The sequence below is a fragment of the Thunnus maccoyii genome, chromosome 3 (genome assembly GCF_910596095.1).
Source record: "Thunnus maccoyii chromosome 3, fThuMac1.1, whole genome shotgun sequence".
Taxonomy (NCBI): domain Eukaryota; kingdom Metazoa; phylum Chordata; class Actinopteri; order Scombriformes; family Scombridae; genus Thunnus; species Thunnus maccoyii.
In genome coordinates, this window is record NC_056535.1 from 29,144,503 (window position 1) to 29,166,704 (window position 22,202).

At 37.8% G+C, this 22,202-nt stretch overlaps 1 protein-coding gene and 1 long non-coding RNA gene across 3 annotated transcripts in view; both read left to right on the forward strand.

Moving 5' to 3' along the window:
• The first annotated feature begins 1,004 nt into the window (after positions 1 to 1,004).
• Positions 1,005 to 6,963, forward strand: LOC121894817. 2 transcript variants are annotated; one of them, XR_006095621.1, is made up of 3 exons: positions 1,005 to 3,802; positions 5,721 to 6,037; positions 6,128 to 6,963. It is a non-coding gene; the product is annotated as an uncharacterized LOC121894817 (long non-coding RNA). The 2 variants fall into 2 exon arrangements; XR_006095620.1 differs by having other exon boundaries at positions 1,005 to 1,588; positions 2,178 to 3,802; positions 5,721 to 6,963.
• A 3,676-nt stretch (positions 6,964 to 10,639) lies between these two features.
• Positions 10,640 to 22,202, forward strand: part of stab1 (stabilin 1) — a 94,283-nt gene continuing 82,720 nt past the window's right edge. The window contains exons 1-7 of the mRNA XM_042405492.1: positions 10,640 to 11,232; positions 17,938 to 18,065; positions 18,174 to 18,289; positions 19,647 to 19,732; positions 20,652 to 20,721; positions 20,893 to 20,988; positions 21,820 to 21,933. Coding sequence (XP_042261426.1) covers positions 11,179 to 11,232; positions 17,938 to 18,065; positions 18,174 to 18,289; positions 19,647 to 19,732; positions 20,652 to 20,721; positions 20,893 to 20,988; positions 21,820 to 21,933 — 664 coding nt within the window. The 5' untranslated portion in view covers positions 10,640 to 11,178. The remainder of the gene's footprint in view (positions 11,233 to 17,937; positions 18,066 to 18,173; positions 18,290 to 19,646; positions 19,733 to 20,651; positions 20,722 to 20,892; positions 20,989 to 21,819; positions 21,934 to 22,202) is intronic.

Consider the following 22,202-nt stretch of genomic DNA (forward strand, 5'->3'; position numbering starts at 1 on the left):
TTCAGTTAATAAACCAGAAAACCAGTCTGACTGCTGGAACAGCAAGGTGTGAGTCAATCCATCAAGCACACAGTGACACAGTCACTGCAAAAGTCTAATTTGAAATGTATTATGAAGTCCTGAAATTTTAGAACACGGTTTGTGAGCATTTCGAGATTGTGCTGTTGGGGTGACTTCGGCTCATGACCTCAGTCTTTTTAAACTCCTGGCTACGGCCCTGTCTTAAACTATGTTTAGACAGAGGAGACAAAAAAACATCTCAAAAACATGTAAAAGAAAGAATTCAACAAATGTTCTCGTCAGCACTTTATCGCTCTCGCCACTCACAGAGGTTTTGATGACTTAGCAATTCAGCAGAACGAAAAGCACCGCCACCTTTCAACTCGTTCAACTTCCTCTGTTTCCTGTCTGTCAGAGCTGCTCGCCATGAAGTTCGGCTGATTTCCTCTTCAGGGACACTTAAACAGACCAAGGGCAGAGATACTGTACAAGGAAGTGTCTGATCAGCAAAACTAGCTACCTGACCTCTGATTGGCATTCCACTAGGTCAACTGACCAATTTCAGTTCCAGTCTTTGCTTTCATGTGAAGAAAAACTGTAATAAATGTAAGTCATATTCCATTTATCAAATCTTCATCACATGGAAATTTTGCATTAAGACAGAATTTGTGTTTGGAACGAAGTGACAAGATGTTGGTGCTTTTTGGGTTAATAGTCGGGCTGGGAAACTACTCTGGAAAACCTGTTTATTACCTCTACTGCAGGGCTGCAACCAATGATTATTTTCTCTATCAATTAAGCTGTTGGTTATTTTCTCAATCAATTAGTTGTTTGGTCCATTAAATGTCAGAAAATGTTAAAAAAAAATGTTGATCACTGTTTTCCAAAGCCTAAGGTGATGTCTTCAAATATTTTGTCCACAGCATTCAACAACCCAAAGATATTCAGTTCACTATCAGAGAAGACTAAAGAAACCAGAAACTATTCGCATTTGAGAAGCTGGAATCAGATAATTTGGACATCTTTACTTAAAAAATGGGTCAAAACGATTAATTGAATATCAAAATAGTGGGTGATTATTGTAGTAGTATTAGTGTTACTAATCGATTAATCGACTCATCGTTGAAGCTCTACCCTACTGTACCAGGGAGGTACAGTAAAGTAATTGTTCTTGGTACAATTACTTGATATCCATTAAACTTGTCTTCTCAAAATATTTCAGTGAAATTTGGTGGAAAATTCCAAACGATATGATTTTGATGTGGATTCAGGAATTTTGAAAAGGATTTCTCCACATCACAAAATGGACTTTTGGCTTTTCGTGAAAAACTGCATTTATACTTGAATCTAGTATATAGCATGTATAGTGATTGCCCATCACTATTTGTATAATTTGTCTTGTGCCATTACTTCAGTGCATCACTGATACCTCCACATAAAGTTATGGAAACAATAGGGGTCAGGAAATTTACACCCAGCCTGAAAATGACCTCTCACTTTGGTTCAGGTTATAAAACAGTTCTGTTGAGCAGCTAAAATGGTTTGGTTCAGGTTAGCTAACAATTAAGTAGCAAAAGCTTTGGTTCGGGTTAGCAGCAAATACTTTTGTTCAGGTTAGTTAACATGCCAGCTTAGCAGCAAATGTTTGATTTAGGTTAGGCAACAGTTTGGTTCAGCAGCTAAAACTGGCTGGGTTTGTTAAAAGCTCAGCTGTGAAACTTTGGTTCAGGTTACAGTTCAGTATAGCAATCTTATTTCTCACTGTTTTAATCTCTCATTTTCACAAAAGCCCTTCTAGGGATGGGTGTTGCAAATTAGCATCTGCTATAAACATTCTGATACTTACATGGGATAGCTATCTTCATTTTGTCTTTGTACATTGTATCTGTCCCTATAAAATAATAATAAACCTTTTGGTTCACGTTAGGTAATGATCCAGTTTAGCAGCTAAAGCATTTAAGTTAGCTAACAAGTCACATTTTCAGTTAAATTTCGGTGTAGCTTCATAACCTAAGCTAATAGTTAAGATAAGCACCTAAAACTTTGGCTCCAGTTACAGTTTGAAATAGCAACTAAAACTTTTTGGTTCATAATTGTTAATATTTTAGTTTGGTAGAGTCCTTCAAGTTAGTTAATGCATGCAATGGTTGAGTTTAGAAGCAAAAACTTTGGTTCAGGTTAGCTAACAGTTCAGATTGACAGCTATAAATGTTTCAGGTTAGCTAATAATTTGGTTCAGGTTAGCTAATGAGTCATATTTTCTGTTAAAATTTGGTGCACCTAAGCTAAGACTTCAGTTTAACACCTAAAACTTTGGTTCAGGTTTGTTCAAAGTTTTACAGCTGTAACAGTTTGGTTCGTTAGCTACCGTTAACAGTTCAATTTGGACTGTTTGGTTCCATGGTTTGGTTCAGGTTAGTTAATGCTAATTGTAAAAAAGGCCTTTAAATGAAAAGGCAGGACTGTTCTATGGTTCTGATTGGTTGTTTTATTAAGTTTATTCCACCGATCTTGTACAGCTAAGGTGTTGCAAGACAGGGCAGCTCTAATTTCTGTTAATTAAGAGAGTGTTAGCAAAGATATAGGCAGAGAAAGGTAACATTAGATAGTTTGGCTTTGGAAGTTAAGTTGACTTATTTTGTTGGTGTACTGTCCATTGTGTGTGTACAACAAAAGTGAGGTAAGTAAGGTATTTCTATTCTTTCTGGTTATAGAGAAATTGTTAGTTACCAATTTAGATAAAATAAGATGCTTTAAGTTTTTAATTGCCTTTTAAATCGTAGCTTTTTTGTTATTTACAGTTTTGGAAGTATTATGTTCAGTGTTATGTAGAGGTTAAATTCATTAGAATCCATTTGCTGTTATTTGCCATGATTGCAGGTGTTACCAATTAAGTCTTGGTGTGCAGTAATTAGTGAAGTTAATTACCATGCTGTTAAGGCTCATAGTTATAACACATCACAATTCATCATTATGATGTGCATAGTAGTGATGACGGTTGAGTTTAGAGGCAGATTCTTTGGTTCAGGATAGCTAATGGTCTAGTCTAGCAGCAAAAACAGTTTGATTTAGTTTAATTAGCTCCAGTTCAGTTTATCAGATAAAAATGGGTTTAGGTTAGCAGCTGATCATTTTAACAGCTAAAACTAGTTGTAGTTCAATCAATGAAAAGTACATTTCTACTTTCCACTAGAAACATGGAGTTGAAAAATTAAACATGGTCATGGAGTTAAGGGTAAGTCATTTCCTTTTTGTACAAAATGGTACAGTGCTTTAGTCTGTCATGTGCAACATAATATAGTACAAATAAGTGCACTGCATTTAATAAAATATTTTAACAAATATTTGACAAAAATTACATGTAGACTAGCATAAGGTGAATGAATGATAATACAACCATTATCAGCAGACCTAATATCCAACGCAGACTCATACTGTGTCCTTATTTTTACCCAGGGAGGTTAAAACCCAGCATTAAAGTATTTATGGTACTGCAGGTTCCACTGGATGTTCTGTTGAATCATGTTAAATTTTCGATAAACAGCTGGAGCAGAAAGACACCAGGGAACACCAGAGGGATGTGACACTGATAGTAAATCCTCTCTCACTTCCTCTTATCTTTCATGGTTTTTCTTGTCTGCTCGACTGTTTTCCAGCTCAGAGTGCTGATTGGAGGCATTTTCTGAGGTTGAGATAGTCACCAGGACGTGAGCAGAGAGAAATCCACGACCTCTGGCTCAGGTCTCTCTTACACCTTGATTCATGTTGTTCTCAGTTTTTCAGCAGTCAGCAGCGAGTGACGGTATGTGTGTGTTTGTTGGTGCCATTTAGTTGTTATCCTGACAGCCAAGGATAACAATTATCATGCGTCCGTCACAAAATGTTTTCTTTTGTTTCTTGTATTTAATCAAGCAAGTCTCAAGGCAACACAAAGCTGAGAGACAACAACACAGTAGTCATATCTAGAGTTATTCACTTTATCAGCCAGGCAACAGCCCACAGGGACAGACATGATCTCAAACTATTGACAAAACATAAACATCATATACGTGATATAATTTTGTGAAGATGGTTTGCAGTCGTGTCCTTCGGTAAAGCGTGAAGTGGCTCTGCTGTAGTGTTTGGGGCACTGTAGGAAACAACCATCTTTCTGTCTGTACTGTGTAAAATGCAGACCTCATGTAGAACTGTCAACATCGTACCCCTTTCAAAGCCATTTTCTTCACATGACACAGATTTGGGGCCACCAAGGTTTTGGTTTTTTCTATAGTTTTTAGCGGCATGGCTCTGTGAGGTTGACATTCTTGGTTCTGAGTGAAATCTCAACAAATATTTGATGAAATTAATATAAATGATATGAAAATGAATATGCCATGAAATTTGGTGCACACATTCATGTCCTCCCAGCATCCTGAGTTGTACTTTGTGTTTATTGGCATTTGGGTAGTATGTGCCATTTTATATATTAATTTGTCTATTTTATATGCTCTCCTTGTATATTTTATCTGGTGTCTTTGTTTTTATTTATTCTGAATGCATTTGAATTTATTTCTTTGACTGTGAAGCACTTTGTGACTGGTGTTTGTGAAAGGTGCTATATAAATAAAATTTGCTTGCTTGCTTTATTGCTAATTAGCAAATGTTAGCACCACGCTAAACTAAGATGGTGAATGCGGTAAACATTATGTTTAGCTCAAAGCACCGCTTTACTTAAAGATCCACTCCAGACATGTTTTAAGATGTATATAAAATAATCTACTTTGAATAATAATTTGTGTCCTGATATGGTTTTCCCACAAAATAAAGTCAAATTATCTTATTAAAATCATTAAAATTATATCTCCTCCTTCTCTCTCATTAAAAATTCCAGAATCTATAAAAATGCAAACAAATTTCATTTCAGAAGTTTAACTACTTTACAGTGAAGTGGGAAACATCTGTCATGTCCGTTCTCACTGTTTGTACACTGGAGGCTTCAAGTTTCTACATCACACATGTGTAAGTTTGAATATTGAACCAGGATTGGCTGCCAAACTATTTGTGATGATATTTGTGATTTATGAGCATGATTTGATGTCACAAATCATGCTCATAGACCCGCCCCTTAAAACTGGATTTCCAATGAGCTCAGAGAAACTTTCCTCCTTCAGCAGATGAATGTGAAAACAGCCTTTTTGTGTCAAACTCAAAAAAAGCATATTTTTGAGTGGAGGGAGACTTTAAGAACAGCCTCTCAGAGCTGCCAGCATGGCTGCAGACTTTAGTTTTGTTAGGGTTGTAATTCTGTAGGACAGAATCTCCCTGTTAGCAGTTTCTTTTTATGGGACACTCCTGTAGCTTAGGAGTTAAGATACTGACCATGAACTGCAATGTTCCTGGTTCAAGTCCATCTGGTGACATTTGTTGAAAGAAAAAATCCATATGGTAAATTGTTGAGACTTTGATTTTATCACCAAAAATCTTTAATATAGAAGGTTCTCCTACACGCTTGGAGGGGGTATTCAGTTGGTATTAGTAGTCGTAGGGAATTAGTGAGCAACTGAAGAGCTGATATAAACGGTTTTGTATAATTGTTTTGTTTTTGCGTTGCAAGGTTAAACATGATGTGTGTTAATAGGGTCGATATAACAAGCTGTAGCTTCAGCCCACACCTGTTTCAGCTGTCTTTAAGTTGTGTTTCAACTGTGATGTCATTATTAATTAACTGTGTTTGAGTTTAGGACAGTTTGGTTGGACGAATGGGACTGTTGAAGACGTCATTGAGTGTCAAGCCATTTTGAAAGGTTTTGTGGGACAGAGTGAGCAGAGAGGCCTACACGCACAGGCAAGGTCTAAAATAACCCTGCGCAGCAGTTCCCCCAACTCCTTCTCATGAAGGCTTGTGGTCATGAGCAACACTGAACTGCGTTTGGACAACAAAACTGAAGTTGTTTCGGGGCATCATGGCTGTGAGGAGGCCACAGGAAGGACCAGGAGGGTCGTATGGACAAGTCTGGAGTGATGCGAAGACAGAAGGACTTGATTCGCTATAAGCTAAGTGAGGGGAAGTGTTGAAGCAACCCAACTTTGTGTGTGTGTGTGAGGCTGCATTCAGTATGAATCTGTGATTAAGGGATTTCTCTCCCAGCAGCTGCAAGAGTCTGAGTGAGACTGGTTCTAAGAGAAAAGCCTGCTTGAACTCCAACTGCAAGAGTTGGTCTCACAAGGCTATTGACAAACAAATTCAAGTTTCTGGGACAGTATTTAAAGGTTTGGTAATAGTGTCATTATCGAATCAAGGTATGTTTCTCTGGGACAAGAAGAAACATCACAGCAAGGGACATTGTTCATCACCACAGGATACTTTTCATCTAGTTATTGTACACTGAGTGTTGTATAATACATGCAGCTTCATGTTTGAGAATGTCTTAATGTAAGAAGAGTCTAGGATTTTTGGATGTCATGTTTACCTTTTTGCGGATGTGTAGAAAGAGATTTAATCTTACATCAGATGGAGTGTTTTGTTGCAATGTAATAATGGTTGAGTGTTTTGGTGCTTTTGTTTTAAAAAAGACAATGTATTGAGTTTGGGGTCTCTTGAGTGAAGAATTATCAAATGATAAAAGGAGGGAATGTGAGAGAAAATTGAATAATAGGTTATTATTTGATGTATTTCTTGAATATATCATACATGTTACAAATAGTTGTGCAGATTTCTATGTGTAAATCTGATAAGTCTTTAGAGGACAGTGTTTGTTTTCAACTGATGTGATGTATCATTCTGGTATACATGTTGGTGAAGAAATCCTACTCATAGGCTATTTGAACTCTTGAATTTGTTTCTATCTGAGGGTTATTGACCATGAGGTCTCTGTGGGATCATTGTATGACCATTCTTGTTTATAAGAAGGTGTAACAGTTTGTGGAAGTGTCCCCTTGAGGACCTGACTGTTTTTAGCTTTGCTTCCGAAGAAATATAAAACACATACTTCCGGAGAAGTATTCACAATCTTTAGAGAAAGGGCCAGCTGAACAACATGCTTTCTCTCCAAAAATACAAGATGATTGTATTATTGTTTTGTGTTTTTGTATTTGGACATTTGTATGATTGTTACTGATGATGTGATGGATTGTACAGTGTCTACAACTGCTTCAATAAGTTACAATGTTTAATACTTTCTTTATGTCTCTGTGTGGTTTTTGAGCATCAATGAAAAATCTCCATGACAATAATCACCTGAAAATAAGAATCATTGTGTTTTCGTTAGCTTAGAATGAGCCTTTTATATCTATATAGGGAGCGGGTCTTCTTTCACAGAGCCCGCCATGTTGCACCATCATGTTTCTACAGTAGCCCAGAACAGACAAACCAAACACTGGCTTTAGAGAGAGCCTTTCATGTTTTTTGTGGCCACCGTAGATTCTCCTACATGCTAAATACTGGTCCTTTAATTTTGTCAACCATCAGATTTGTGTAGATTTTATGTACTGCAGGTAGGATTTTTTTCAGTGGACCATTATATTCCAACAATGATTTATTTTAATCTTATTTAAAAAGCATATTTTTACTAAAGATGAAGCAGCACTGAATATAAAGTCAATGCAGAGATGCAAGTTTTACCAGGGTGGCATGAATTGTGGCAAAGATGTGACTGTGCATAACTAGAGTTTGTTGGTGGTTTTGTCAAATAGACATAAAATAAATGAAAATAAAACCATATCAATATACAGTATTTAATGGTTACTCCAAAGCTTTAAGCCAACTAATTTTAGACTTGATGTTGACTTTTCATTCAGTTTTCAAAAAGCTTAAAACAGATTTAAACATTTCAGAATTTGTCTACATGGAACGCCTTAAAAATAAAAATGTGTGATTCACTAACTGCTCCGTAGATGTCATTAAATTTGAAATTTGAGCAAAACTGGTTGAAGCTCGTGTCTAGAGGGTTGCTGGTTAACGTCTCCTAACTGTGTGGGTAAATTTGACAGGGCTAAATGTACTGCCGAAGAGCCAGTGAGCAAGGCAGAGCATTACGGCGGTTTACTGTCTGCCCCGGAGTGTCTGTGGGCTTCCTGCTATTGTTCTGCCTGCTTGCATTTTAACCTTTGACCCTCTCTCTGGTCAGACTCACCTCGCTGGGTCTGTCATCAGTTGGTCAAGTCAAACTGAATTAAAACAGGAAAGAAACTCAGCTTTCATACTTGTTCTCTTTTCACTCTGAGAAACAGACGACGAGTTGTGTCAGCTGACGAGGAAATCCGTCCACATCGTAACGGCCTATAGGGACGACCAGGAGGGGAAATCCACCCAAAACTTCCTGTCAGGAAGAGAGTATTTCTCACAATCGCCCTCTCCTTTCAAACACACAGAACTGACCATCAGAGGCCAGAATGTTATAATATTACCTGCTAATACAGTTATTTATTATTATTAGCAGCAGTGATTTTCCTTGAATATGTTGACTTTTTTTGTATCGTCCGATATCGAATTCAATGTCTCAGGTTTTACAGCCACAACGGTAACAGTTCCTGCCTAAACTCTCTACAGAGACAATGAACAAGTTCTCTACAAAAACTTGAGCATGTAAAGAAAAATCCCCAGGAAAGGTTGGAGCCCTCAGAGAGAAAAGGCAAATTACAAAAGATGAACAGAAAATTGATTAAAAGTACAGCATGTAACAATGAGTTATAATAGATCTAAAGCTATGTAATAAATCCCATAAAATGCTTGCTGAATGAGCCCAAGAAACAGTTCCCATGAACAGTTTATGCCAAAAATAAACCAAACTGTACTTGTCATAGTTATCAAAACAGTATCAAAGTGATAAAGCCAAAGGTCAATGTGTTCTCAATGACTGGTGTCCCTCTGATAGCCCGAGATTATTATATGTAACTGAACTTTGTGCACTTTTGATTTTGTGTCCTTTTGTTTTATTGTCACTGTTAGTCTGTTGTAAATACTGCTGCAAAGGAGAGAGGTAACTGAGTGCTTTCACTCAAATACTCTACCTAAAAAAGGTTTTGAAGTTATGAAAGTGTTGAGGGATTTACTCAAACTGTATACGAGCATGTGACCCTCAACTGATGTTTGCAATTATAACGTACCTACTTTTGCTAAATCAGTATTAAGTTTACATTGTGCACTAATGTTGTAGACCTTTCTCACAGCATTTGACTTGTTAAAAAAGGTGTCATTAATAACATTAATGCTGGCTAACGTCAGCCAGGTTCCTGGTGTCGAGCATGTTGGCTCAGTACAGTACAGTACTTACAGCAAAGAACTACTTGTGAGTCGTATCCCAGCAATGGTGAGGCTGAAACAGCAGTAGAAATATCACACTCTTGTACCTGTATGAACCTGTGTGAACAAAATCCTTCATGAACAATACAAACCTTCATGAAGTGTGTAATGTTCAGGTTTTTGTTGAAACTAGTATAGAGAGGTGTTGATTCAACTTTATGGTGATTTTGAAGGTTGTAGTTTGTGCTGCTGTCGAATTTTATTGTATTATACTGAATGAGGGGGATAAAATATTCGCAGGGCTGTTTTATCAGACTGCATTCGTTTTAGCTGGGAGGACATAATAAACTGGACACTGAGTGAAAGTGAGATGTGGTTAAGTATGAATCATAAATGATAACCATAACCATATACCACGTCACAGGTTGCATATGTCTGTAACACTTTAGGACTTGTAAGCAATATATAAACTATTAATAAATGGTTTATAACACACTATAATGTAGTTGTAAGCAGATGTAAGTGTTTATTTTATTTTTTTAGTGGTCTTTGTTTTTTATTTACTGGTACTATTTATTTAAACTATTTATTTTATCAATCCATGAACAAGAGAACAGACAACTGGCTGGGGGGTTACTAAAGAAAGACTACTGCTGTAAGACTTACAGAATAAAAAGTAATAATTAACACAAAATGATGTTTATTAATGTATTTATCAACAACTATAATTCCTCCTGTGTAATATAGTAATATAGTAAAACACAGCTATAATAGTATAAAATATGTCTTCAAAGGAGAAGTTATAATTGTTGACAAATACTATACATTAAGAAACACTTAAAATATCTTTATATATGCTTACAATTACATTGTAGTGTGTTATATTCCATTTACTAAAGGTTTATTTAGGGGGACTTAAAGTAAAGTGTTACCCAAGGTTGTTTCATTTGAATATTTTACAAATGAGTCTGGAAGGTAAACCTCATTGTAAAACAATTTTACAACCAAAAAGTAAAGATTTTATAAAAAGTCAGAAAAATATTAACTTATAATAATATTTTTTTGTAAATTAAAGCTCACAACCCTTTTGAGAGTCCTGACCTCCAGGTTGGAAACAAGCGGTCTGTAGGTATTGTAGTCTATGCACAATAGACATGGAGGTTTGAGGGTGAGAGAAATGGAGTGTTGTATGTGTTTCTATGCTACTGTTATTATACCTTTACTGCTACAGTACACTGCTGTTACTTTTGCTATTGTGACAAATAAGTGCCACTGTTGCAACTGCTACTGCTGCTACTTCACCAGTACTAATACTTTTATTTCCAGTGCTGCTGCTGCTGCTACTAGGGAAGCAGTAGGAGGAGGAGATGACCTCTGCTGGGAGGTTCCTACTCTGCCAGTTTCTGTTGCTTTTTTTTTCTCTTGCTCTTCCTAGATTAGAGAGGAAAAGACGCCAGCAGTCGCTCCAGCCTCTCTGGGTTCTCTCTGCCTCTCCGGACGCTGAGCTGAGAGTTTATTCGTTAGTTGGAATTTGTTGATTTGTTCCTTTATTACAGGGATTGTTGCCTTCAGGTTGTAAGTGAGTGAAGAATACTGTTGATAATCCCAACACTGCCTGGATGCACCTTGTAGTTTAATATAAATATTTTTTAAGTGCTTACAGTTTTGTGTCTATAAACAGCACGTCGCTTTTGGTTTTTCTAGACCTATTTCTGCTGAATACGAATCTATTTTTTTCTAGTAGTTTCGTTTTTCCAGCACAGAGGATGTTGTTATCTGTGTGTTTTTTCCTGTAGGTAGTAGAGCAATTTGGGTTCACACTAGATATGAAAGGAGAAAACAAAGTTAAGATCTAACTGTCTGGACACATTCTCTACTCTTTCCACTGACTGATTTGTGAAGAAGAGGACGCTGAGTTGGTGGGTTTATTTTTCCCCCTGGATGTGACACTTGGAGCCATGCTGCTGCTGCTGCTGCTGCTGCTCTGTCTGCAAACTTCATTGCAAGAACAGGTAACACACCTCCAACTCCATTACACTGACATATAATATCACCGGTTTATCCTCTTACTCTTGATATCTTTTATTACTGGATTGCTAAACTCTCTGATACTCACTGTTTTCCATCTGGAGCCTGATTTCACAGAACATCCATACTTGTTTATACAGAATCGAACGCCATTTTGGTTCTCTAAATGAATGAAAAGTTGTGGACTTTCATGTTTTTGCATAAAGAAGAAAATTAAGGGGTAAAGTGAAATCTTGACAAAAAAAACCAACATAATGGAACCTAAAAAAGTGCTCCAGTGATTTATTATTGTCCCACAAGTTGTATTTCTTAAAAAATATGTTCAAAATCAAAACACCAGAGGCCGAGATATCCTGACTTTTAGTCCCCAGTATGGACCAAACTCATGTCAGATCCCTTACTAACAAAACTTTCATTGTTAATGATTTTATGAATCTCATACGCTTGATTATATTCTGCTTACTGAGACTTGGCTTGATGAAACTGGTAGCAAAGAACTGATAAGCTTCTTCATCTAATTTTTCATTTTCACACTGTACCAGGTCGAATAAGAAGGGTGGTGATGTTGCTTCCATTTTTTCAGATAGTTTATCATGTAAAAACTCTACTTTTAAGTATTTAGCCCTGGTAATGAATATCTGCATATCCCTGTCTAGTACTCTAGTACTTTACTGCCCTCCAAGGCTTAAAAAAAAGGTTTTATATCTGAATTTGGTGAGCTTTTATCTAAAATCACTGCTAAATGTGACTCAACCCTTATCTCTGTTGATTTCAACATTTGTATTGTTAACACCATAAAACATTTGCAAATCACTTAACTGTTATCAACCTTTGATTTCATAAGCATAAGCAGGGTCACACTCTTGACTTGGTCATGTCCAAAGGAATTATTATAACCCCAAACTGCACTCTAGATGTTGGGATTTCAGATCATTTTTTGATTTTGCTTGGATGACCAAACATGTACGTGGTCTAAAATTAGTTAAAAGGCGCTCCATTTGTGCAGACACATCTGATAAGTAGTATCAGGTGTACCTGGTCACATTCTGATTTTAATTTGTCTTCATTGTCTTTGTGTGACAATTTAGTCAATAATTTTAACCTTTCAATGACACTAAATTTAAAATGATATTGCACCTTTAAAAACCAAGATAATTTCTGGTAAATCAAAAGCACCTTGGATGAATGTGGAAGGAGTGAAAGCACTAAAAAGAACCTGCGGCAAATCTGAGCGCAAAGTGGTGTAAATTGCAGGCTGGTTATATTATTTATAAAGACTTGCTCAGTAAATATAACAAAGAAATGAAAAAAAAAGAATATTTTAATAATTCTAAGTTTCTGTTCAGTGCAATTGATAGATTGATAAATCCCTTCAGACCAATAGTTCCACTCTTCACAAAAATGCAATGAATTTGCTTCATACTTTAAATCCAAAATTACCAATTTTAGGAACAATATTGTGGCTTCCTCTGCTGGTGCAAGTGAGTGCTCTTCTTCCACTCAGTGTCATACTGCCAGCACTCTCTCCAATTTCGCCCTTATTCAAAGTTGTGAACTGGAAGATGTAGTACAACAGTTAAGTTCTGCAACATGTGCTCTTGACCCAATACCTACCAAATTGTTTTAAAGTGTTCTCAACTGTTTGGTAGATGATGTCCTTGAAATTGTTAATGCTTCTCTACTCTCTGGAATCATCCCCACAGTTCTCAAACATGCTATTGTGACAGTAAAAGTGTAACATTGTAAAAGAAGAGCAGTCTTGATCCATTTGTCCTTGAAAACTATAGACCAATCTCAAACCTGCCGTTTCCTGAAAAAATTCTTGAAAAGGTTGTATATCAACAATTACACATGCATCTGTCACATAACAATATAGAGTTTAAGTTTTAGAGTTAACCACGGTACAGAAACTGCCATGGTTAAAGTTGTTAATGATCTTAAAATTAGCTCAGACAACCATAAAGTTTCTGTTCTGGTACTTCTGGACCTCAGTGGAGCCTTCGATACGGTTGACCATGTAATTCTTCTTCAACGCCTTGAACACTGTTTAGGCCTTAGACATACTGTTTTTAACTGGCTTTCCTCTTACTTTACTGGTGGATCTTTCTCTGTTTTTGTAGGTAATTTTGAATCAGATGAAGTCAGGATTCCATATGGAGTCCCTCAAGGGTCAATTCTTGGTCCTCTACTGTTTAATTTGTATATGCTCCCACTTGGGTCCATCATTCAACAATAAAACATATCATATCACTTCTTTGCTGATGACACACAGTTATACATATCTATTTCTGCCAACCACCTTAACCCAGTGGATGATCTAATCCAATGCATTACTGATGTCAAATATTGGATGGCCACAAATTTCTTACAGCTACATGAGGACAAAACAGAGATTCTTTTAGAAGGTCTGAAGGCTCTGAGGCACCAGATTCACTCTTTATTAACTCCCCTGTCGATAAAACCCTGTGAGCATGTCAAAAATTTGGGTGTGATTTTGGACGCTGATATTAACTTTCAGAGGCACATATCTAACATCTCTAAGACTGCTTTTTAACATTTTAGAGGTATGTCTAAAGTTGGACATTGAGTTTATGCTTGTTATATGAAACGTGCTATATAAACAAACTTGACTTGTCTTGACTTGAATAAGAGTCTACAGTTGTGCTAGCAGTTCTGTGAGGCTGTACTCAGGCACAGCTGTGCTTTAACCTAAATACTAATATCAAAATGACAATGCTAACATGCTGATGGTTAGCAGGTAATTTTTACCCAATTCATCATCTTAGCTTAGCCTGGATGATAGCATTTGCTAATTAGGACTAAACACAAAGTAGAGTTTGATGGGAATAGCATTAGTTTTTCAGGTATTTGGTCATAAATTAAAGTATTGGGTCATTTGACCTGCTGGTGGCACCAGATGAAAAGTCAGAGGATCACCATAGTCATTAGAATTCGTCCTCCTGGGATCTTGAATGTGTGTACACAATTTCATAGCAATCCATCCAATTGTTGTTTGGATATTTTAGTCTGGATCAAAGTTGTAGACCAATCAACAGACCAACGTTGCCATCAATAGAGCCATGCTGTTAGCCTACCCTGTATGACATTCATACACAACTAAATTGTTTTTCTCAATTACGTTGCATTGACAAATGTAATCTCTGCCTCGATTATATCCACAGGCAACGTTTTTTCGAATGAATGCAGCCACATTTATATATTGCTCTGAAGTCAGAGGGAGGAGGAGAAAATGTGTTTGCTAGAGCTGCAATTTAGTAATATATAAACATCATTTCTGTGCTAGAATAGCTACACTGGATCCTACGTTTCCCATAGTACAACTCAATAGTGTCTTTCAAACTCTACACTTCCAGTTTGCAAGAAAGACTTTCTAACATAAATAGTAGATATAGTCTCCAAGCCCAAAATGAACCCTGATGATGTCACTATGACATCATCAGGCTAAGTGCAGTCTCAGCGCCAGAGGAAAGTAACTGGCGGCATTTGGTTTTAATTTACATAATGTAATACTAAAAGGACCAGACCAATATATACTGTATTGAACATACAATAATTTAGGACTTTAGAAGGACACCCACATGTTCTGTTCAACAGCTGCTGTCAACACAACAACCACAACACATTTTCCTGAAAGTCATCGGTCAGTCACTGGTTAAAGGAAACACCAGCTGGCATGCCAACTTCAGCTAGCTGCTTTAACTTCCTCCTCCGGTGTCACATACCGACAAAAACTCTGAATAACAATAACTGCCATGAACTGAAGTTCAGAGGATTAAACAAGCTTCTTAGAAAAAGAAAGAAATGACAGAAAGATTAAAAAAGAGTGACTCTAAAAGTGTAAATGCAACAACTGTTGCTGACAACAAAACAAACACCACAAATCAGGTTTCCGCTTAAGACCAGCAGAGATACTAAACAGGAGGTGATGTCTCACTTTGCTCTAAATCCAGACACCACACACAGACAAAAAAACATACAAACGAGGCAGGAATTTTTTTCCCCCCCTGTGAATTTTGTTTTTTAAAATTTTTCCAAAGCCTCAGGCCCTTTTGTGTCATGCGGTCAGGGGCTTGAGGCGTTGAGGCATTGATGCTGATTTCTCCTGAGTGGCCGAATTTCCTGGATGGGCGGAATTGGATGGGTGGGGATGTAAAACTGGTGGAGTACTCCTGTACTAATTCAACCGAACAATGCAAATCTCAGCCAAAATTAAACTGCTGTGGTGGCAGTTTCATACTTATTTGACAAAAATAGAAATTCACTCTTCCAAACAAGGGAAGATTTTCTCCTGTTGGTTCTAAAGGTCAATAATCGGCTGCAATCTCCCTTCCAACAGTCATAAATAGAGAGAGAACACTTGAAACTTAAGAACCATTAAAACTAGGTGTTGTAGAAAATAAAATCAAGCCTGATGCAGCACCTGCATCGTCTGTTTCTCTCCACAGATTTATACAGAAATGGACTTTGGTTGATCTGATGCATCTACACCATAGTTCGCCACCTGGAGTGAATCTGAATCAGTTTGCCTTTACTTACACCTGCACACATTTTATATGATAATAATACCGCCTCTAACATACTTGTCAACACTCCCGATTTTCATGGGAGTCTCCCTGTTTTGAACCCTTCCTCCCACTGCACTCCCAATTTATAATTACTCCTGTTAATCTCCCAATTTCATAGTTTTTCCTTTTCGTTATCACAACCTGTTTCTGGCACTGTACAGCAGCTGCTTTCTGCACAAGCAGTCCTTCATCCTGTCCTCCTCTGCTGCTGATGTGATTCACTGCCTGCAGGTACTGCGAGTAGAGAGGAGGGCGTACTGGTTTGTATCAGTCAGCAGCAAAGTTTACAAGAATTTGCCAAATGTTAAGATACGTGGAAAACTCAGATAAACAGTTACGCTACATACAAACAGCTTTTGTTGTGCTGTGCTGTGCAGTAATGCACGTATCATCAACTCTAGTAAAATGTTACTGATCTTTTACTTTACTTCTTGTGATCCGATTGCCAAAGATGCATTTTAAAACCAAGTGTAAACAGGGTCATAGTATCCTCCTCCTTTTTTAAAGACAAATGCACTGCAAAACTGACTTGATATTGTGGAATCCAGTTGATTCTGGATAGAAAAGGTATCCCCAAAGTCTGAGATCATCAGAGCATCAAGACTCAAATTAATCACACCGCTGACACTAAGTTGTTTTTTTTAGACATTCTTATCAGAATAAGTTCAATTTGAGGTGAAAAACTTCCAGCCATGAATCAGAAATGTGTCCATATCCCGGTAAGACCAGCATGGATGCTGTCACAGAATCCCAGTCTGTCCACCATGGTATGTCTCTCTGCTGTTCAGTTTAATGAGAAATTTGATGGGTTAGAACTGAGCTGGACAAAACAGTATAAGATACTATTGTCAGACAACCACAAAATTACTGTCATGTTTCAATATTTTTTGTGTTAAATTTAGAGTTGATTATTTTGCAGTAGTTTTTAAGTTAATGTGTTGGTCGGTTACTTTAAAGATACGTTCTGAATCTCAAAGGTTCCTCACAGCTCACTGTTGGTGTTTTGACATCACTTTATGAACCATGATGACTTTCAAAAACTTACCTGGGATGAAATGTTTTGTCACATGATGCCCTATTTTCCACATATTTTTGTGAGTCAAACGAAATCAACAATGCAAAAATAAAATTTATAAAACCTTTGACCTCATGAGAGACACACTGTGTATCAGTGTGTGTGGATTTTCTGTTGAATCAATACAGACAACCACCCACACTAAATACACGAGTCAACATGTCCAGGCATTTACACCAAATCATAAACATCAGTGTTCTTATTGACTCTGACCTCGAGTGACTAAACCATCATTTTATCACTTATAATATTCAAATGTTTGGTGTTTCTGTGTGTGATACAGAAACGTCAGTACATGCTGTTTATCACCAGCAGACTTGATTATTCTGATGATCTCTTGTATAAAATACTGTATAACAAACATTATCAAACACCTTTTTGTTTCTTTTTTCTCTCTGTAAAGTACTTTGACTCACTTCTGTATGAAACTGTGTTCGACAAATAGAATTAATCTTAAATCTGTAAGTGTCCTTCAGTTTTCTGACCTAAAGCTGTTTAACAGTTCAGGCTGAAACTCAAGACGGATCACATCTTTGCTGTGGTGGAACATAGATTATGGAACAACTTTGAGAATTAGTCTCCACTTTAATCTCAACTTGTGTTGTTTTTAAATGAGTCTTATCAATATAGTGACTCCTACTGCTTTGTTCTTGATTTAAGCTTTTCATGACAATGTTTCCTGCCTGCTTGATAGATGAGTGTAGTTTACATACATTACATGGATGTACTGTAATATCATATGTTTGTTTGCTTCTCTTGATGATTTCTTTCTTTATCTATATATGAAATTATGTTCTTGTGGGCTAAGCATCCTTTTGGTGTATGACACATGAATAAAAGTTTCATTTCATTTAGTAATACTGCTACTGCCTCTGGTACTATTGATATTACCACCACCAGTATTACTACTACTACTATTACTAACAGAGGTGGAAGCACTAGAGAGAGATGAGATACAAAGAGAGATGTCAGTGATATCAGATTGTAATTTTTGGCCGTCCAGTCATGAACCTCCTCTGTTCCCTCAGACTCCTCCTCCTGGTCGCTGTGATATCTTGCAGAGGGTGGATGTGCACACCTCCTGCACTTCCTGTGCCGCCATCACCACCAGCAGCTGTCCCCATGGCTTCAGCAGTGCTCGGACTACCAACTGCAGGTACGTACATACCTGGTTACGTAACCTCTAGTGCACACAAACCTCAAGCTCCATGAATGTGTCATAAATGCGGGTACTTCTTCACCTCGTATTCACTGTGTGCTGCAGTTACGTGGTGCAGATCGGTGGCAGGGAGATGGAGCTGATTGGATGTCAGCACGTCTGTGTGAAGAGCTTCCTGCAGCCACAATGCTGCCCACAGCACTGGGGACCACTCTGTCTCGGTAAGAAACAAACACATACTCAGAGTACATCCACACTGAGGCTGCAGAAAGCTTTGAAAGAACTACTTTGTGTGGTCCGACTACATCTAAAGTGCTGTTATAGCCTCCCCCTGACTCCATCACAATCACAATTCCTCTCTTTAACAACTTTTTTGCATCTGTCTTTGTAGTCTCAACACGGCGCAAACTTTCAGACAGCCTCTCCTCGGAGACGTTCATGGTTTTGCACTCAGTTGTTCACATGAAAAGTAACAGAAGTCGTTGAAATACGAAGTTTAAACCCTGTGTATCTCCACACATCTGGTCAATCACTGCGTAAAGTTATTGTCAGTTTCTGAAAGATACAAAGTTGTCAGACATGACATCCCCAATTCATCTCTCAGATAAAAGGTTTCAGATGCTGTTAGACAACCTGACAAGCATTTCATTTGAAGCTGACAGACGCTTTAAAGGGGAACACCGATTTTACGCATCAAAGCCAGTTTACAGGTTTTGGGGAATATTACTGCATATGTGAAAAAAGATGTATAAAGCTTTTCACTTTGTCAGGTGAAATCTGATAAAGTGACATCACTTAAGTCTGAAGACTACAACCCAGATAGCGTATGGAAGTGGGCCACTTCAGGCAATGATGCAGCACTGCTGCCGGCCTTTTTCTGGCCCAGAAAAAATGGATGTGAGCCTGAAATGGCCCACATGTAAAACAGCAAATATGGCCCAAATATCCCAAAGCAAATGTGCGCCTTTTTTGGTAAAGATGCAGTGGTCTCAGGTATGTATAATCTGGATGTGGGCCAGTTCTGGTTCATCTGGTTTGTTCTTGGTTGACATACGGCTTGCTTGTGGCCCAGATCTGGGAAACAGGAGCCAAGTGGCATCATTCCATGCAGTATGCGGGCTGGATCTGGGCCACAGCAACTTTGCTATCTGAAAAGTCTGAAGATTACAAAAAATCTGGGGGTGCGGAGTTAGGCATGAAGGCACCAGATTTTGAAAAGGAAGAAGAATGCGTGAACTGTCCGTCGTGAGTCCGACAGTGTTACAGCTAGTGGATTTCTGTTTTGCTGCATTTTCAAAACATGAGAGCAGTGCAGATCGACGACAGGAGCTGAGGACACATCTCTGAACTGCTGACATTCACCTCACAATCCGACAACCTCAAAACTAACAAAGTCTGACACAGTTTGAGACCAAAGGTTCTATTAGATCATCTCATACAGTCTGACATGACGTGAACCTGCAAGATTTCTGTTCTCACACAGTGTTATAGGAGCCTTTAACAGAAGCTAAAGTGAATCATGTGAACAATAAACAAAGAATAGTGATCATTTCTAATCACCTGTTTGTCTCTCTGTAGCCTGTCCTAGCTGGTCAGGAAAGACTTGTAACTTTCATGGAAGCTGCATGGATGGAGACGTTGGCAACGGGACCTGCATCTGTGATGTCAGTATACTACAACTGTCTGTCTGTACCTGTCCTACCTGTTTGTTAGGGTGTTCAGAGATCATTATTGTTTGTTTGTTTATTTATAAGGGACATTGCCCTTAACTAAACAGAAGGCTCGTTCCTCAGAAGAACAAAGCGGCTGCAGTTTTTGGAGCCAGACGCTGCAGTTGATCTCCACTGACTGCTAGATCTCAGGGCATGATGGGAAACGCCTCGCTGTCCCCTGATCTAAGAGCCGATTGGTTTAGATGTTCAGATCAACAACATGTCGTTTTATAGAAACTCATTTTTTGTTTAATCCTAATGATTTTGTTGGTCTATTTTGATCTTATATTGTTCTTTAATAGGATATGTTTTACTTTTAACAGAATACCAGCAACTGATTTACTGCTGTTGGCGAACCGATATGGGGCTTTCCATGAAAATTAGATCTCAGTTTCTATGTAAAATAATTGAGTAATATGGAGGCTGCAGATTAAAAACCATCATGATAATCACAGATAGCCTATGTGTCATTTTAATAAGCTACTCTATCATGCAGAACAGCTTTAAGACAACAAGTATTGGACACTGGGTAAAATCTGAATAGACTGGTCTGATAACATTTTATAAAATCATGGCCTGATCTAATGGGATGTGAGTTTTCCTGTGACTTCCTGCGCAGACTGCTCAGTCTTGACTGCAGCTTTTTGTCACTTCCTCCTGCTGCAAGGCGAAATTAATCACAAAAGAGCCCATTGACATTAACGTTCACATTACCGACTGAGCAACCTGGGCAGTGGGTGGGTGGAGAGGGGACACCGGGGAAGTTGTGAGTTTGGAAACATTGTATGTTGTTTTCTTGCCTCTTTTAGATTGTTGATGTCTTGGCCGTATTGTAAAATAGAGGTCCTGAAATAAACTCTTCTCTCTTCAGGAGGGCTTCACTGGCTTTGCCTGTCAGGAGTGTAAAAATCAGAACGCTTTTGGAGAAAACTGCGATAAAGGTAGGCTTCTGATCTCTGAAAAATGCATGTAATAGTCAGTCAAAGAGAAAAAACAACATATAAACTGGACACAATACTTCCAAATTTGAGAAGACTATGTTTAACAGCAGTAAGAACGTCCCACAGCTGTTTCAATAATTACGACTGTGCTCTGTCTGTGTGTCTGTACAGAGTGTGACTGTGTGCATGGAGTGTGTAATAAAGGTCCAGAGGGTGACGGACAGTGTTTGTGTCAGCCGCCGTACACTGGAAAGCGCTGTGACCAAGGTATGACATCACACGCTGGATATTTCAGACTCTATTACTGCATATTATTAGGTTAAATAAGATATGATTCACAAATATGTAGTAGGACTTTTTTTTATACTTTACTATTTTTATACTACTACTAATAATAATCATTTAAGTCAATTTTTTTAAACAAAAATTAAAATAATATCTTATCTTAGGTACAGTTTCAATGGGGATGATACAATAAGGTCATGGGTTGATGGATCAATTAAAACAAAATTAAAAAACTAACAAACTCACAAGCAAACCTGAAACTAGGTGAATGCTGACGTCTGCACTTATGTTCATTTATATCAACCTACCAACTAACACAATGTGCTGAAACTTCCACAGTAATAACACTAGTTTCAGTAGATATTAATAAGTAACACTGTCCTTTACTTCCTTATCTTCAATTGATATTACACTGTTTTTTTTAGGATCGTGTCATATTTAATACTTTATTTCAAAATCAACATATGGACTTAACAAATGTTAAATGCTTAAACACAAGCAGTCATAGAGGAACTTTGTCTAAATGAAATATAGACTTAAACTTGCAAAGTTATCATTTAAAACAAGTAAACAAGACAAAGAATGTGACCATTTAACATTAGCCTTCAGTGCTTGACATTTTTTGATATCCAGACACATTTCAGTCTGTACCAAAAAGATATATTTTATCTTCATCCTGTTATCTGGGTTTCAGTTAATAAAACATGTGACACATATTGCATTTACTGCTCCAGGACGTGTTTACTGTCTGTCTGTATGATGTTTAATTATTGCACATCTAATGAGTTGCTGTTGTGTCTGTGCTGTTGTCAGTGAGCACCGGTTGCAGTAACTGCAGCCCGTACTCGTACTGTAAAGGAGAAGGAGCCGCCGCCGTGTGTGAATGTTTGCCTGGACACAGGAAGACGTCGCAGAACAAATGCGCAAGTAAACACGCTGCTCATCTGTGTTCATTCTCTCTGTCATTTCATTTGAGCCCTACTTTTAGTTTAAGTTATCGTTAGTTGCCGTCGTCAGCTCTGAAAGTTCAGTTTAGCCTGATGATAGTTGAGGTAAATCTGAGAGTAGAGCTGCGATTGAAAAGGCTGAAGCTTGGATTCTCTAAAACGGTTCAGAGGATAAACTTTGATTTATGTGATCTCTCCTCTGGTGACACCCTCCAGATCACTAGTGGTAAAGATCAGTTGTCTGTTTAT